The sequence below is a fragment of the Panthera uncia genome (genome assembly GCF_023721935.1).
Source record: "Panthera uncia isolate 11264 chromosome A3 unlocalized genomic scaffold, Puncia_PCG_1.0 HiC_scaffold_11, whole genome shotgun sequence".
Taxonomy (NCBI): Eukaryota; Metazoa; Chordata; class Mammalia; order Carnivora; family Felidae; genus Panthera; species Panthera uncia.
The window spans coordinates 23534010-23552942 of NW_026057578.1; the positions used below are offsets into that span (position 1 = coordinate 23534010).

At 38.4% G+C, this 18933-nt stretch overlaps 1 protein-coding gene and 1 pseudogene across 3 annotated transcripts in view; one reads left to right on the forward strand and one right to left on the reverse strand.

The window, feature by feature from the left end:
* The window catches only part of TRPC4AP (transient receptor potential cation channel subfamily C member 4 associated protein), a 69068-nt gene that overhangs the window by 20271 nt on the left and 29864 nt on the right, over positions 1–18933 (forward strand). For all 3 annotated transcript variants that reach the window (XM_049650924.1, XM_049650925.1, XM_049650926.1), the window contains exons 4-7: positions 2675–2732; positions 5108–5163; positions 7555–7683; positions 13653–13860. In XM_049650924.1, the coding sequence (XP_049506881.1) occupies positions 2675–2732; positions 5108–5163; positions 7555–7683; positions 13653–13860 (451 nt within the window). The remainder of the gene's footprint in view (positions 1–2674; positions 2733–5107; positions 5164–7554; positions 7684–13652; positions 13861–18933) is intronic.
* LOC125936688 (40S ribosomal protein S29-like) lies at positions 3375–3709 on the reverse strand (annotated as a pseudogene).

Consider the following 18933-nt stretch of genomic DNA (forward strand, 5'->3'; position numbering starts at 1 on the left):
CCCCCCTCTCAAAAATAAATAAATAAATAAATAAATACGTTAAGAAAAATAAAGGTCCTTTGTTATATGTGTTGGGTTTTTTTTCCAAGTTTTAAAATTAAATTTTGACTTTGTTTATGGTACTTTTAAATGGAGAGGGGTTTACTTTTTAGATACAGGAAGGATGTTCACCTTGTAAAAACGGGAGCTGTACATTTATGGTGTATACTCTGCTGGCTCATGTTATACTGCAATTTAAATTTTTTTTTAACATTTATTTTTGAGAGACAGAGCGAGACAGAGCATGAGTGGGGAAGGGGCAGAGAGGGGGACACAGAATCCGAAGCAGGCTCTAGGCTCTGAGCTGTCAGCACAGAGCCTGATGTAGGGCTTGAACTCACGGACTGCAAGATCATGACCTGAGCTGAAGTCGGCCGCCCAACCAACTGAGCCACCCAGGCGTCCCTGTTATACTGCAATTTAAAAAATGTTTCCTTAAAGATGCCATTTTCCACAAAAGTAAAGATTGTTACACATTTGCATCCATAGCATCAGTCATAGTCTTTATTCCCTAATTGTTGCTCAACATTGCCTCTCCTCAGCAGCTGTAGGGGTCCTGCAACAGTTACTTAATGACCAGCTCGAGGGATCCTTTACCTCTGAATTGTTCATCAAGGAATGTATTGTAATAAAAACCACTGTATTTATGGGAGGAAAAAAAATAATGTGGGTATCTGGGGTCTCTAGCCTGATGTCTGTTTGGATCAAAGTTTTGTGATTTTGTGAGGTTTTGGTCTGCTTTGGGGAAGATTGGCTTCTCCAGGAATTTCGTCTGTTGATAAATAGGAGATTTTGCTCTGGTCCTTTTGCTCTCGACTTACCTTTAGTTGGGTGCATTTGTTCATGTTGAACTCCCTTGTCATCTTGCTCCTGTTTCAGACAGAGCTCTTTATTTCTTCCTCTGCCAGTCACTAGCTATGCCCCAAAGTCACCCTTTCTTCAGTATGAATTGGAATAATTGGGCACGCTGGTGGTTAGACCACTCCTTTGTCAACTTGACCCAACCCCTGACGTGGCAGTGAAAAGTGTATCCTAGAGTTTGTAAAGTCAGATGCGTACAGGGTCAAGTAGGTACCTTACTGGACTGAAGCAGCCCGAGTCATGATCTGTGTAAATTAAATGCCTGCAGGGACTCTGGAGAAGTGGAGAGTGTGTGCCCATTTTATGGGGAAATGACTCTTTTGCCCCCATTGACTATTGTTGCCCTGGGGGTGTGTGGGAAATCTAGATTCTTATGTAAAATCTCCCAGCTTTTCAGTAGATGTGGACCAAATGAAATGTCTATAGGCCATAATCCATAGCTTGGCATTAAAGGACTTTTAATTTATTCATTGACATAATCCATCTTCCACCTGAGCATCTTATAACTTTGGATGATTTTGAGAAGTGGGGCATCTCTTTAGAAAACCATTTGTGGAGCATGCCTAAAACCTTAAAGATCATTAATCATTTTGCCTTGTTTACATTTCTTTCTGTAACTTTCTCATGAAGATGTAAGTCAAAATGAAATAAAGTTTGTATATAAAGATGCTTAGCGTAGTACCACATATAATAGTTAAAAGTATCCCTCAGCAGGAGGGCAGTTTTTGTTTTCTCTAAGGTTGGTGGTGATATTATTGATTTTCTCTGTTACTTTCTATTCTCTACTAAATTAATTTTTACTCTAATTCTTATTATTTCCTTTCTTCTGCATACTTTGGGTTTGTACCTCTTTCTCCAGTGTCTTAATGTGAAAGATAAGGTTATTGGTTTGAGATAATTCTTTTTTTTAAATATAGGCATTTACAACTATAAATTTCCATCTAAACACAGCTTTAGCTATATCATAAGTTTTACTGTATTCATTTATCTCAAAGTATTTTGTAATTTTTTTGACTCATTTATATGTGTTTTTTAATTTTCCACATTGGTGAATTTCCCAGATTTCTTTCTGGTTTTTTTAATTTTATTCCGTTGTGATCAGATAATATGCTTTGTGTAATTTCAGTCCTTTCAATTTATTGAGCCTTGTTTTATGGTCTAATATATGATTTATCCTGGAGAATATTCCATGTATGCTTGAGTAGAATGTATGTGTATTCTGTTGATAGGCAGAATGTTACATAGATATCTGTTAGAGCTTGTTGGTTTATAATGTTCAAGTCTTCAGGGATGCCTGGGTGGCCCAGTTGGTTTAGCCTCTGACTCTTAGTTTCGGCTCAGGTATGATCTCCTGGTTCTGTGAGTTTGAGCCCTGCACTGGGCTAGGCACTGATGGTGCAGAGCCTGCCTGGGATTCTCTCTCTCCCTCTCTCTCCGCCTCTCTATCTCTCAAAAAAATAAAATAGTTAAATAATTTAAAAATAAAAATAAAATGAGAAAGCTGAGGCCATGGAGAGAATTACTTGCCCAAGTTGACATGGGGACTAGGTGGCTGAGCTGAGCTGTGACTAGAACCCAGGCTTCCTGACTCTTGGTACAGTGCTTATTCCTATGAGCCTCACTGCTTCCTGGGTGTGTTGGGAACAGATGTTTGGGCCATCAGTTATCATGGCAAAGATTGTTTTATAAGTTATGCTTGGAAATAATTATGAAGATTTTACCCAATTTTCTTTCTTTTTTTTTTTTTTTTAACTCTTTAAATTTTTATCTATAGCTCCTTGTAGAAATTCTTATGAGGCCTACAATCTCTATCCGGGGACAGAAACTGAAAAGTAAGTATACTTGCAAGCCACTGGCCCTCATTTCCCAGCCTGCTGATGTGACATGGTTTTCAGGGGCTTCTCTTCTTTTACCTCCTAACTCAAGAGTGAGGGTCTGCCTTCTATTATTTATTCAGTGGCAGCATGTGCTCTCCTCCCCCAACTAGGCAGCTCTCTTTATCAGTTTTATACTCAGTAGAAATATAGATCTGGGGCTTTAAACGAAAAAGTGTGAAAACCACTGGGCTGAAAGAATTGCATCTTAGTAGATTCTGATAGTCTCTGGGCCCAACTTTTAGGTTTTCTCTGAAAACTCTTATTTCTCCTGTCTAGTTAATTGAGGGAATAAAGAATAACCTGGTAGGATCATTTGTTTTATATTGTTGTTGTTGTTGTTGTTATAAAGGTGATACGTGCTCTTGGTAAAAAGTTCAGTCATTACCAGAAATGGTAAGGGTTAAAAAGTCAAAGGGTTTTGGTAGCTTATTTCTTAAGCTGGGTGATGGGTCTTATGGGTATTATTCTTTTATTCCTTTTTATAACTTCTGCATGTTACAAGTATTATTTTTAGGTATTCAGTATTTAATAAGGAGAAAAAAGAGCACTTTTCTTTGGCATTAAAAGCCAACAATCACAAAAATAAATACATACATATGTGCCAGAGATCACTTTTAACATTTGATGAATGCTTTTTTACAAACCTCATATACACATGTTTTTAATTGAATTACTTTTATGTACAATGAACACTAAGGTAGCTATCCTAGATATCTGTGGGTAAGGTAGGTATCTTGGATGACCCACTCAAGGAAGTTCACTTAATCCAACTTAATGAACCCTATATCCTTCGCCTACGGACAGAAACACTGGCGGCACATACTGAGGCCGTGTTTCCTGATCAGACCGTGGTGGTTTGAGCAGATGCGTCAAGAACGAGAACCCTGCTCAGACTTCCTCAGATGGCTCCAGTAGAGCTGCTGCTGACCCATCTTGCTCTCTCTGATGTGACAAGGCGAAAGGAAAAGTATCTTTTCTTAAATACAAAAAAAAAAATTCCCTCCTTAACTGGAACAAACCAGACTACATAAGGCCTTGTTAGTGCGTGCAGCAGTGGTTAAGAAGACTCATATTCATCTTTGATGTCTCAGCTTTGTACTCTATCTAAATTGGTTCTTTGGGTTCTCTATGCACTGATAATAAATGGCATCTTGTAATTACTTTTTGGGGTACTCATTCTCTCTTTCTTGTACTAGATTTATAAGTTCCATTAGGGCTAGGATTTTTTTCCCCCCACTAAACACTGTGTATTCTTTATCTGCTCTAGAGTAGGTGCCAAATAAATATTTGATGAATGATTGAACTCCAGTTCCTTTTGAAAATGAAAGGTCTAGAATTATTGAGATACACTGATCTGGTATTCCAACCTGCTCTGAAGTCATGAGATAAACCAAAAAGTCCCAACAGGTTAAAAGGTAGTGATGAGGTATATGAGACATCTGCACTGTCTCAAGATTGTATCAGATAACTCTTCTGGTCAAGCTAGCTTGTCAGGACCACCCATTGACATCTCAGAGGGAGACCTAGCATTTTAGAGTTTGCGGCAGCATAGGAATGAATGGAAACAGTTTTAAAAAATTTAATGCCAAAGAAAACACTTCGTTGATGGTTCATACTTAGTTTTATTCTCTCCAGGCTTTGGGGTCATGACAGTTGTTTCCTTTTTATGGTATTCCCCTGTTCCTACTCACAGAGAAGTAGCTAGTTCTTTGTTGGAGTTAGTAGGTCAGGCAATAAAAGCCATTTCCCCAACAGAAATAACAAAAAAACAAAAACACACTTGTAGTCTTTAGTAAAAATGATAACCTTTGTTTGCTGCTAGTAGCACTTTCAATGGAGACTTGTAACGCTCAGTCAGGAAGCTCATACTCGGGATTCTGGCAGTTCTGCTTTTGGAAATGTATCTTGAGGAACCGATGCAACACAAGCATAAAAAGGTTACACACATATATTAAATTGCTTATTTTTAGTCTATTTAAATAACAAAAATCCCCCCCCCCATCCAAAACCCTGGATATACTCTAAGCAAACTACAGAGAGAACATGGCTATTAAGTGATGACACCACAGTAGATTGAAAACATGAAGGCTATGGAGCATAGGAAAAAAAGGGCTACTACCAACCAAAAATCCATATACTAATTGGCTTGTAGTTTCTGAGGAGTATCATGAAAATCTTTGGTAAGCAAGGACCGGAAAGAGGTGTGCTAAAAGGAAAGTAATCATCTTGGAGGAGATTGTGAGGACCAGTTCTTGTGTTCAAAAAGTTTAATTCTGTTACAATATCTTCTCAATGAGGAAAATAACCAGTTATTCCCCTTTCACTTTCAGTAAGTGATGAAATGTCCAAGGACTGTTTGAGCATCCTGTATAATACCTGTGTCTGTGTAAGTATGCCTGCCCTTGGGGCCCCATTTATCTCCCCACCACATCTGCAGTGCTTGATAGGGGAAAGTTCGAGGTGGGGGGGGGGGTGGACATGAGAGCTATCCTCAGACACAGGGCAATTGGACCGACTTACATGGGTCTGAGAACCAGGACCAACAGGTGGGAATTACGGGGAGGCAGAATTTTGTAGAAAGTGTTAAGAGCCAGGGCTACTGCAGCAGGTGGTGATCTCCTTTAGCCCTGGAGAGACTAAACAATCTCTCCAGAGACAGACTCTTTCCAAGCAGAGACTGAACAATCACTTACCAAGTGGATACATGCACTGGGAGAATGTATTCCTTTTAAGATTCCTTTTAATCCCTTTATTTCTGTTTCTTCATTTTTCTTGTTAGAAAACAAAACAGGAACCAGAAGCCTCACCAATATATTGAGCAGGACACTCTGTTTGGTCGACCCTGAGCAAGAAAGAAAGGTGGATAAAAGAAGCATTTTGGTAGAAAGGAAAAAGCCTAGCACTTAGTGCTAGAACATGATTTGGAGTTCTGGCTCATGGCTCAGTGCTTATTAATTTACCTCCCTGAGCTTTTAGTTTCTTATCAGGAGAGTGCAGTCAGTAATCTTACCAACATTGTAGGCTTGTTATGAGGACTAAGTGGGATGATAGATGTGAAAGCACCTTGTAAAGTAACATACATGTGGTAGTTTTTGTAAAACACAGTATCCATCTTTTAGGATACTGTGGTAAACTGTAAGCAGCATAATACATGGCAGAAATGAAACCAATGCCCCTGTAGAAGTGAAATCTGTGTGCTATGAAAATACAGCAGAGCATTTAATTACATTTCATTTCTTGCCTCATTCCAAAAGAGGTTTCAGGCATCTTGTATAAAATCTACCAAGATCATAAATCATAAATTTAGAAGTAGGTAAGGAAAAGGGTGGAACACGGTGAGGGTGTAACATGTATCCAGGAATTGGGCTGACTATAAAATCAGTGGTGTTGTGGATGGGACATAAATTTGGGTTTAAGCTTCTTATCAACCAACACAAATAGAGAAATAAGTTTCAACACTTATGCAGTTCAGCATCTGTAACTGTGCCATGCAACAGAAATATAGCGTGAACCACTTAGATTATTTTAAATTTCCTTATAGCCACATTTTTTTAGAAAGTAAGAAAAGAAGTAGGAAGAAATCGTGAAGTTAATTTTAATAATATATTTTATTTAGCATCGTATATCAAGATTATTCCAATATGTCAGGCCGCCTGGGTGTCTCAGTCAGTTGAGCATCTGATTCTTGATTTCAGCTCAGGTCATAATCCTGGGGTCAAGGGATCGAGCCCCATTTCGGGCTCAATGATGAGTGTAGAGTTGCTTGAGATTCTCTCTCTCTCTCTCTCTCTCTCTCTCTCTCTCTCCCCCTCCCTCCCTCTCTCCCCCCCTCTCCCTCTGCCCCTTTTCCCTGCTTGCGTGCTCTCTCTAAAAAAAAAAAAAAAAAAAAAAAAAAAGACTAAGATTATTCCAACATGTAAACAATTGTAAGTAATTATTAATAAGATATTTACTTTCTTTTTTCTTACTAAGCTTTCAAAACTCAGTGTGTATTTTACACTTGGAGCACCATGTTTCAAGTGCTCAGTAGCCACATGTAGCTAGTGGACAGAGAGGCACAGACAGACCTAGAAGATAAAAGTAAACTAATTGTTCAGCTAACGTACAACTATTCTTGCAACTGAGGTCAGTAAGAACTTGTCCTTATTTTAAAAGATGATGTATGTATGATGACCCCCTCTTGGGCAACTTCCATGTGGTCATTAGTTTTATGAGGCTTTTGTTAATGACACCTAATGTTAATCAGTGATACTCCAGCAAAACACAGTTCAGTTTAAAAAAAAAAAAAGGAAAGGAGGAAACAAAAATGTGAAGAACATAGTATGATATGGTCCAACTCTATGCTGATCTGGCTTAATTCCAGGGATTAGGCAGAAATGAAGAAATGTCTGGAGGTGCCTGTTTTGGGGTGGGGACGGTGCAGATTTTGGTTAATCTGGAGTAAGGACGTCATGCCTGAAGACATTGACATTCACTACTTAAAATGTACTGCTGGCCAAATAAAACTTGGGCTATTGGGTGCTAGTGTGTAGCTCCTCATTGAGTTACTAGGCAGGTATTAGGTCAGAACATATCGTGAACCTACCATAGAGAAACCCATCCTCTCAAAAAGCATTTGCACACGTTTTGTATATGGTTATAGGGATTTAAGTCCTCTGCGAATAATTCCTCAGGGAGCTTGAAGTTGCTTTTCCAGTTTCCAGAAGGGGGTACCTTGCTTTTCAGGTTTTAAGATTATAACCTATCTTGCCTTTTCTCTCCTTCTCCCTTGTGATAGACGGAAGGAGTTACAAAGCGTTTGGCAGAAAAGAATGACTTTGTGATCTTCCTGTTTACGTTGATGACGAGTAAGAAAACATTCTTACAAACAGCAACCCTCATTGAAGATATTTTGGGTGTTAAAAAGGTGAGCTATGTTCTCCAGCAGGTGGATGACCAGATGGTGGAGGGTGTCTTCGATAATTGGATTCTCAAGACTGATGTACAGAGCTCTTTTAAAAGAAAAATTCATCCATATTCCTCGTGTTAACTTTTTTTTTTTTTTTTACTTAAATATATTTAGGTACAAAAGTAGGTTATATTTCTTCTTCTAATGGGTTTTAAGTGACAGTAAAACCTAAGCCAGTATATAAATTGAAATCAAACTAATGATAAAACTCAAAAGTTCAGATTGCCTTTAATGTGATGGCTAATGTTACTTTGCTGAAATCAAATTGCCCTTTGCTAATTATTATGATGCAGGATCTTTTTAGCATACTTACACTGCTGTATGCTATGGGATAACTCCATTTTCCTACCACTTTTCTATATTTGAATGCTGTGAAACCTTCATTCATCAGGATATGTTTCCCTGGATGGTGATGTTTGGCTTAGACTTATTAAGTTCACTTCTGTTTAATCTCATTAGTCTTAAACAGTTAAAATTTGATACCAACATAGGAGACACAAATGTGAGCACTGAAAGCCTGCCACTTGGTCATAAGATGGACATTCAAAAGATCCTGAATATACTTAAAAAAAAAAAAAAAAAAAAAAAAAGAAAGAAATCCCACACACAGGGGTGCCTGGGTTGGCTGGTTAAGCGTCCGATTTCAACTCAGGTCATGATCTCACAGTTAGTGAGCTGTCGTGCTGACAAGCTCAGAGCCTAGAGCCTGCTTCAGATTCTGTCTCTCTCGCTCTCTGCCCCTCCCCCACTCATGTTCATTCTCTCTCTCTGTCTCTCAAATAAACATTAAAAAATTTTTTTTTAATTTTTTTTTTTTTTTTTAAAACACACAAAGGGGCACCTGACTGGCTCAGTTGGTGGAACATACCACTCTTGATCTCTGGGTCGTGAGTATAAGCCCCATGTTGGATGTAGAGCCTACTTAAAAAATTTTTTTAAAAGAGGAGCTGTGATGAAAATGAAATACTAAATTAAAAAATATCATAAAAAACTTAGAACCCAAAAAACACACCATCTGTTAGATATCTGTTAGATAGTGTATTAGATATTTGTGTAATGCTTGTGAAGACATGGAGCTTACTTCCCTAGTCCTTATTCCATGCCTCCATGTTGGTTGCAGTGGGAAGATTTCTTCCTCTTACTACTGAGGTGGCAGGAATTGCCTCTTAGAGTTGCTCTTGCAGAGAAAAGGCTACCCGCGTGCATTGCGGTTACCCTAGCTTTCGTTTCTGTCTTTCTGCTGTGTTTTCCCCAGGCCTTGATTGTCATCGTGCAGGCAGAAGATGCACAAGTGGCCCATTGTCTGTAGGAACACACTGGAGATGTGTGCAGGTCCCAGACCCTTTGTGTTCTTTGATAAAAAGTCTTTGTCATTTTTCCAATAATTGTATGCTCCAGCCAGTGTGTGAAAGGGGGCTTCAAGGGTGGAAACACTAGACTCCTTCGCAGTCTCAGCATGGGAGTCTAGGATTGCTCCTTCATAACTTTTCCTGCTTGCCTGTCATGCCCTGTCACACTCATATTTTTGTGTGTTGCTAAAAATAGTGATGAGTTCTGCTAGACATCGTTACCTTGGTGCAGTTTGAAAGGGGGGTAGGCACCGTAAAGAAAGTGGGAACCCAAGCCACAGACTAGGAAAAGATATATGTAACCCATGTAACTAACAAATTGGTATTCAGAATTTATCAAGAATTCTTACAAATCAGCAAGAAAAAGACAACCTAGTTAAAAAAAGGGGCGGGGGGAGGCAGTGATGTAAGCAAGCATTTCACAGAATCTATAAATAAAAGAAGATGCTTCATTAATAATGAGGGAAATGCAAATTAAGGCCACCATGAGAGCACAAATGTTGGTGAGAATGTATATCATTGGAAATACTTATATACTGCTGATATCTTTTTGTTCCTGCAGAATATATTTATCTTCTTTTCTAGTTGAACATGTGCATACCTCGTGATCTAGCACCTAGGGAAGCACTACCCTGAGGGCCGAGGCATCATTCTTGTGCCTGGGTCACCTGTAACCTATTCCCAGGCATGCTTGTGGATAAACTCCGTCCCAGACAGACCAGTAATTCTTAGAAATGAAAACACTACATCAAAGCCAAGAGATTGTGAAATCAATCCACTGGGTCTGTCAGCTAAATAGAAAAGATTAAAGTGTATCATGTAAGGGTTATTATTTAAGTTTTTGTCACATATTTATACATTCACCTATGTATGTTTTATTGGGTTGTGATGGAAACTTTTTCTTATTCTTGGACATTATCGGAATGGTTTGGAAGCCAGAAATACTTCTGTACATGTGCATCAAGAAACACATAAGAATGTTTATAGCATTGTTTCAGGGTCAAAAAACTGAAACCAAGTCTGTGATCCATCAGCAGTAGAATGGATAAATTTTCTCTATCCACACAATAGAATATTATAAAGTAGTGGAAGTGAATAAATTGTTGATATAGGCAACAACATAGCTAACTCATAGAAAGTACTGGTAGAAGTCAGTTACAGAAGACTGTATATAGTGTATCATTTTTATAAAGCTCTGAAATAAGCAAACTCAACTCATACACAAAGCTTTTTTTATCTTAACAGCAAAGCAAAAATAAAATTCAGGTTTGTGGTTACCTCTGGCAGAGAAGCAGGAAGATGTGATAGGAAAGGCACACACAGCTATTCACTTGATTATGCTTCGTAACATATGTTGTATGTATTAGATTTTAAAATTAAAATATAACACAAGGAAGTGGGCTTGGAGGGTGGTAGGACCTAGTTTATGACCCATCACAGAGCTAGAGGAACAGGGCTGAAAGTTACAGTTACCAATAATAACAATGGCTCCCATTTGTTGTGTACTGGGGAAGGAGAAGGCAAAGGTGGAAGGGGCTGCCCCCAGGTAGCTCCTCCACAGCGAACTTCAGGCCTTCATTCCCAGAAGTAAGAGTGGAACTCATGAGGGCTTCTAGGAATCATTCACCTGTTCAGTACACATTTACTGAGACCCTCACCACCAACTCTTATGTGTTGAGGCTCTGGACAGCCTCAAGGCAGCATAAGTTTATGTGGAAAATAAACAGATAATTACAAGATCATAGGGTATGTGCAGTGATTGAGAAATATCCAGTTCAGTGGAAGTGAATCAGTGAGATGAAGGGCAGTAGTAGGTATTTTCTGAGGAATATAAGGATGTTTCAGAAGAAGAGAAGCTCATACAACATGCAACATTTGCGGATTGTAGAGAAGAATAAAAAAAAAGAAACTAAAATAACAAAGCATTTCATAAAATTCAGTATTCATTTATGATAGAAGTTAGGAATAGAAGGAAAATTCCTTAACTTGATACAGGATATCCGTTAACTTACAGCAAACAGAAAACTTAATGTTGAAACTTTGGAAATATTCCTGTTAAAGTCAAAAAGACAAGAATGCCTGCTATTGCTTACTCTAGATAATTGGTTACTTGTGCAAGCACACAAGGAGACACCTATAGGAATGTTCATGGCAGCATTGTTTAATAGTGAAAAATTATAGCCTACCTAAACACAACACACACACACACACACACACACACACACACACACACACACACACACGTGTATATATAAGATTTGGTATGTACTAATACAGGATAACATCTCCAAGATGTATTACTGTTAAAGAGGAAAATGCAGAGCTATGTGTATAGTATGAGTGTGTGTGTGTGTGTGTGTGTCCGTACACACACACACACTGGTTAAATACACTGGAGTAAAAGAGTGAAAAAATGAATGAATTAGAGCTACTTGTATCTGTGTAATTTAATCCTAGTGTTGAGAGGCACCTGGCTGGCCCAATCAGTAGAGCATGCGACTCTTGATCTTGGGATTGTGAGTTCAAGCCCCATATTGGGCCAGACCCTACTTAAAAATAAATAAAAGTTGAAAAAGTACTAACTTTCTGTTGTCAGAAGTGGCATAAATTTAAAAAAAAATCCCAGTGTTAACTAACAGTAAGGTGTCATATATAATTCACACTGTACATGCAAAACAATACATTGTTGGTTTTAAAAACAAAACAATGTTTTTAAATTTTTTGATTTATTTTTTATTGAAGTATAGTTGACATGCAATGTAATACTAGTTTCAGGTATACAGCCTAGTGATTCGGTGATTTTATACATTAAGCTATACTCGCCACTGAGTGTAGTCACCATCTGTCACCGTACAATGTTACTGTAATATTATTGACTATATTCCCCATGCTGTACTTTTCATCCCTACAACTTATTTCTTTTATAACTGGAAGTTTGTACCTCTTAATCCCCTTGACCTATTTTGCCCATCCCCCCCCAATCGCCTCTCTTCTGGCAACAACAAGTTTGTTCTCTGTATTTATGAGTCTTTTTCTGTTTTGTTTATTCATTTGTTTTGTTTTGTAGACTCCTATACAAATGAAATCAAATGGTATTTGTCTTTCTCTGACTTATTTCACTTAGCATTATATCCTTTTGGTCTCTCCATGTTGTTGTAAATGGCAAGATCTCATCCTTCTTTATGGCTGAATAATATTCCATTGTCCATGTATATACCATGTCTTCTTTATCCATTCATCTGTTGATGAACACTTGGGTTGCTTCTCTATCTTGGCTATTGTAAATAATGCTTCAATAACTATAGGGGTGCATATATTTTTTTCAAATTACTGTTTTTGTTTTCTTTGGGTAAATACCCAGTGGTGAAATTATTGGATCATTGATATTTCTGTTTTTGATTTTTTTTTTTTTTTTCTTTTAGGAAACTCCATACTGTTTTCCATAGTGGTTGTACCAGTTTACATTCCTACCAACAGTGTACCATCCTCCTTTTTTTCCACATCCTAACACTTGTTATTTCCTGCCTTTTTAATATTAGCCATTCTGACAGATAATGAAGTGATATCTCATTGTGGTTTTGATTTGCATTTCTCTCCTGAAATCTTTTCATGTGTCTGTTGGCCTTCTGTATGTCTTCTTTGGAAAAATGTCTATTAAAAAAATTTTTTTTTTTAACGTTTATTTATTTTTGAGACAGAGAGAGACAGAGCATGAACGGGGGAGGGTCAGAGAGAGGGAGACACAGAATCTGAAACAGGCTCCAGGCTCTGAGCCGTCAGCACAGAGCCCGACGCAGGGCTTGAACTCACGGACCGTGAGATCATGACCTGAGCCGAAGTTAGCCGCTTAACCGACTGAGCCACCCAGGCGCCCCGAAAAATGTCTATTTAGATTCTCTGCCCATTTTTTTTATCAGATCATTTTTGATGTCGCATTGTGTAAGTTCTTTATTTTTTGGATATTAACCCCTCATCAGATACATCATTTACAAATATCTTCAACAGTAGGTTGCTGTTTCTTTTGTTGGTGGTTTCCTTCACTTTAAAAGCATATATTTTTATGGAAATATAAGTATAAGAACGTGTGGGAATAATAGACAGTTCAAAATAAAGGTTCCCTTTGGCAGGAGAGATGGGAACACAACTGGTTAGGAATATTTTATTTCTTATTTCTTAAAAAGAAAACATCTGTAGCAAGAATGGCAATTTATGAATGATAAAACTTGAGTGGTAGGCATTTGCTTTGCTTTGCTTTGCTTTGCTTTGCTTTGCTTTGCTTTGCTTTCCTAAATAGACAAAATGAGCCACATGAACAAAGAATAAGAACAATGGTTTTCAAAGGGTTTAATCCTCAGACCAATCCTATAAGGTATGTTAGTCCCATTTGACAGTTGAGCACACAGAGACTTAGAGAGGTTCCATAATTTACCTGTGTTTGCACAGCTGCAGTTTGCAGAGCTGGGATTTAACCTAAGTGGTCTAGCTGCCAAGCCCCATTCTTTGGGGAATGCAAACAAGGGGCACATCCAGTGTCAAATGAACTGAGCATGGGGATTGTTTTATTTGTGTTTCCTGTAGGAAATGATCCGACTAGATGAAGTCCCCAATCTGAGTTCTTTAGTATCCAATTTTGATCAGCAGCAGCTTGCTAATTTCTGCCGGATTCTGGCTGTCACCATTTCAGAGATGGATACAGGGAATGATGACAAGCACACACTACTTGCCAAAAATGCTCAGCAGAAGAAGATCTTGAGCTTAGGACCCTCCGCAGCTGAAATCAACCAAGGTAAAATCTCTCAAAGTTTTTGGAGTTTTGAAATTATGGCTCTGAGACCCCTTTGTAAATTATCTGCTCTTTCAATATCTCCAGAGATTGATCCATGTGAGGGCTCATAGGGTCCACTTAGAGTATGTAAATTTTGTATGTGTTCATTATTATAGGGGCCAAGTTTGTAACCTTTATCAGATTTTTTAATGGATTCAGAACATCGAAAAAGTAAGATCCATTGTTTATCAGAATTACAAATACACGTACCTTTTGATCCACTAAGCCTCATCTGGGCCTTTATCCTGTAGGTATATAGGCAATGATGTATATTCAAGGTCATTCATTGCAACATTGTAATAACAAAAGACCAGAACAACTTAAATGTTTTATTGATAAGAAACTATTTAATTTCCAGAACATTTATATAATGGAAAATTGTATAGCTTTTAAGAAAAAAGAATGAAGAAGATTTAGTATGTACTAATACAGGATAACATCTCCAAGATGTATTACTGTTAAAGAGGAAAATGCAGAGCTATGCGTATAGTATGATACTTTTTGTAGTAAAGCAGAGATGGGGAGAATAAGATCAGATATATTTGTTTGCTCATATACAGTATGCATAAACTGAAAGCACACACAAGAAACTAAAAATGGTTACCTGTTGGGGGTGGCTGGAAACAAGTTAGATGACAGCAGTGGAAGTAGGACTTCTGAATGTATTATTTTATGTATTATTTGATTTTAGAACCACATGAATATGCTAATGATTTCCCCACCTGTTGCTTTTTGTTAGCAAGAGAACTTTTTTCTGTTTCTATCCTGGTCTAAGCAGATTTGGAGAAATTGGGCATATATCTGTTTTGGTTATAAGAGTATAGATGATCCATATTTGAACTAAAATATTTATGTGTCTTAAAAGCTAGTTCTTGAACGCTAACAGTCTGAAAAATCAGTCTGCCTTAGTGTTAACCGAATAACCAATTAAAAAGCAGTAGTAGAGAGGGCGCCTGGGTGGCTCAGTCGGTTAAGTGTCCGACTTCAGCTCAGGTCATGATCTCATGGTTTGTGGGTTTGAGTCCCACATTGGGCTCTGTGCTGACAGCTCAGAGCCTGGAGCCTGCTTTGGATTCTGTGTCTCCCTCTCTCTCTGCCCTTCCCGCACTCACACTCTGTCTCTCTCTCTCTCTCTAAAAAATAAATAAACATCAAAAAAAAAAACAAAACAACAAACAGTAGTAGAAAGCCATGATCATCCCACAGTAGCCCTGAGGATGCTTTGAAAACAGTACTTTGTTTCTGAAGTCCAGTTGACTAGATGTGTGGGTTCCCAGGCCTAGCTCTGCAGAATTGCTAAGTGCTACATAGCAATTTCCCTTCTAAGTACTAAATGTGAGTCCTTCATTAACTCTGTTAGCATTCTAGTTTTAGTTATGAACACCACATAGTCATGACTATATTTCTAGGTTGTTAGGGAATATAATTATACGTGTTTTAGTCATAATAAAAACAGAAGTATATGAACCCTATGGACCCCAGGTTGGTGGTTCCCCCTCTAGGCTTGTTTTTCTTCCTGAGTCCATAGATCCAAGGCCTACCCTGGTCTGTGTAGGCTTTTATTCCCCTCCCTTCTCCTTTCTTAGGACTTTTAAGGAGTACTCATTTTAGCAAATCATAAAATACTCATTCTTAAAAACATGAGTTCTGTTATAACTAAATTATACCTTAAAGCTGATTTAAATACACATACATATATACTGACAAAAGTTCACATTTGTTAAACTCCTGCTGTGTAGCAAACATTGAGCTAACTGCATAACCTAACAGTGATTTTATTTACTTCTCCAAGCAGCCCCATTCATTGCACAGCTTAGGAAACTGAGGGTCATAAAGGTTCTGTATTAGATACTTGTGTGTGCTGAGGCACTAAGTAACTTTCATCTTTTAGTTTTACATTTAAGGAATCTGTTCTACAGATCATTTTTATCCTGTTATTATCAGTTACCTTCACCCACCTGTCTATAAGCTACCTTAAGTGAAACCAGCACTGCCCATCATTCTTGGAGGACAAGGTATTTTAGTCAGTTGATTTTTTAAATTAACTGAGAGTTAACCCCAAACCTAGTTTCCTTTATATGAGGCATTAAAAAAAGGAAGTCTTGGGGTGCCTGGGCGGCTCAGTTGGTTAAGCGTCCAACTTCGGCTCAGGTCATGATCTCACAGTTCATGGGTTCATGCCCCACGTTGGGCTCTGTGCTGACAGCTCAGAGCCTGGAGCCTGTTTCAGGATCTGTGTCTCCCTCTATCTCTCTCTCTCTGCCCCTCCCCTGTTCATGCTCTCTGTCTCAAGAATAAACATTAAAAAAAAATTTTTTTTTTAAAGGAAGTCTTTATAAAATGTCTAGGTTCACTTGTATACCTGTGTGGCTAACCCATGAGATACTCTACATGTGATGTCTGCTTGTAGCTTTTGGGTTGAAGCTTTATTAAAAGTTGTATTTTAGCACATGATGTTGTACAGGGTCCTTTCCCAGCTCTCTGACCATACAGTTCCTCTTTCCCTGCCTCCTGCCCCCACACACATTTTTCTCCAGTCACATGCCCTGGGAAGGCCAAGGTGAACATAATTAAATCACAAGTGCAATGAGAAAGATCTTCGTTCTCAATATTGTCATGCTTTAATTGAACTCCGGTACTGGATATTTTTAAATAAAGGTGTGTGTAACAGTCATCTCGGGCTGCCATAATAACATACCGTAGACTGGGTGGCTTAAACAACAGAAGTTCATTTTCTCACAGTTCTGGAGGCTAGAGGTTCGAGATCAAGGTGCCCTCAGCATTGGTTTCTGGTTTGCAGACAGCTGCCTTCTCACTGTGTCCTAACGTTGTCTTTCCTCTGTGTATGTACAAAGAGAGAAAGAGATCTCTGATGTCTCTTCCTCTTATATAAGGACATCTGTCCTATTGGATTAGGGCCCCCTCTCATGACCCCATTTAATTACCTCCCTAAAGGCCCGGTCTCCAAATACAGCTATATTATGGATTTGGGCTTAAACATATGAATTTGGAAGGGGACCCAATTCAGTCCATAACCGCATATAAAGCTGATGTGTTTTTGTTTTGTTTTTAATAAATTGTGGCTGTTTTCTTACCCAGCAAAATAGTGATTTATCCTGTCTTTCTGGAGCTCAGATAATAAAAATGTTAGAGTCCTCTTTGGATTTCTCAGAACTACCAGTTGTCCTTCTATCCGTTCATGTGGGAACAGATGGTTTCATCTGGGGGAAAAAAAAATCAAGATTTTAGTCAGAGATGTAGATGAAGCCACAGGCCAGATAATTATCAATTTATAGGTCACACTGAGCTAACAAGGGCTGATTTCTGCAACACAGGAGCTAGGAGAGAATTCAGAATCCCCTCAGCTGGAAAGCAGGGCCTAAGCTGAGGAGAAAGTTTTGCGGGAATATTTCAAAATACTGATGTTTTAACAAATATGAGAGAAAAGGTCTGCTTTTGCAGAATTCAGAAATTGTGTTTCCGTTGTCAACCAGTTTGACATTTTAACATTAACCAGTAGTGTGTGATAGCTGCTGGTAAAGCTGTGAGAATTACTAGCACACTGTGGTGCTGGGTGCCAGTTCCCGGAGATTGTATATCATTTGATGAGCATAATTGGGCCAATGATTTTTTTTCAGGGTGAGAGCCCATAGCTTTTCATCACTTTTTCAAGAGATGAGTGACTCACAGAGGCTCTAGAATCTCCCAAGGTGGGGGCCGGAGTCTCGGAACTCTGAATGCTGGGCAGGTCACGTTCTAAGTGCTGCGTCTAAGTGCTGTGTGAAGAGTGTAGGGCAGGAAGGGTAGGCCTTAGGAACTGTCCTGTGAGGAACAGAGAAACTGCAGCCATTCACCCTCCAGAAAAGAGATTAAGAGAAAAATCCAGCTCTGGGAAGGTTTTCCAAACTCTTTTATTTTTGGAAAAAGTAATATATGTCTAAGGTTTCTTAAATAATAAGAATAGCAGGTATATACAGTAGAAAGTTTGTTCCCCCTCCCCATAGCAACCTGTTTCATTTTCTCATATGACTCTGCAGAGAAATTCTGTACCTGCCCAGTCAGGGGGATGGAGGGGGAAAGAGATTGGCTGCTCCCTGTCTGTACAGGTGGTAGTATAAAATAGCCTCCATTCTGCTCCTTGTTTTTTTCGCTTAACTTTATCTTGCAAAGCATTCGATTCCAGTACATACAGAATTATGTGATTCCTTTTTATAGCTACATGGTATTCTAATGTATGGGCATACCACAATTTATTTAACTAGTCCCCTATTGGTGGAAATTTGGTTTATTTTTAAACCTTTGTTCCTACAAATAACAGCCTTGTGTATGGAGTATGATGTGCTGGATATTTGCCTTTTAAACTTTGATAGATATTGACAAGTTAACCCTCTAAAGAAATTACGGTACATCTTTTTTGCCCATCCCCCCTGTACATGCTTCCCATTGCAGGGCCTTTTTAAACTTCTTGATGTCTGCCAAGCCAATAAGTAAAAAATGGTATCTCAAAGCAAAAAAGCTACCTCCATGTATTTTTTTTTTTAAGGTGAGCATCACATAACCAAATAAACCATTTAAAGTGAACAATTCAGTAGCATTTAGTACATTTACAGTTTGTGCAACCACACTTCCATCTATTTTCAAAACATTTTCATCACCCCAAAGTGAAACTGTGTACATGATAAGCAGCTGTTCCCATTCTTCCCAACCCTGGCAACTACCTGCTTTCTTATACCTATGCTAGATATTTTTTAAATGGAATCATATAATACATAACTTTTTGTATCCTGCTTTTTTCACTTAGCATGATGACTTTGAGGTTCATCCATTCTGTAGCATATCAGTGTTTCATCTTTTTTTATGGCTGAATAATATTTGTATATACCACAGTTCATTCATCTCTTGATGGACATTTGGATTGTTTTCCCCTTTTTGGCTGCTGTGAAATGTCATGAGGATGTGTTTGTACATATTTATGTGGGCGCCTCTTTTCAGTTGTTTTGGGTCTATACTTAGGTGTGGAGTGGCTGGGTCGTA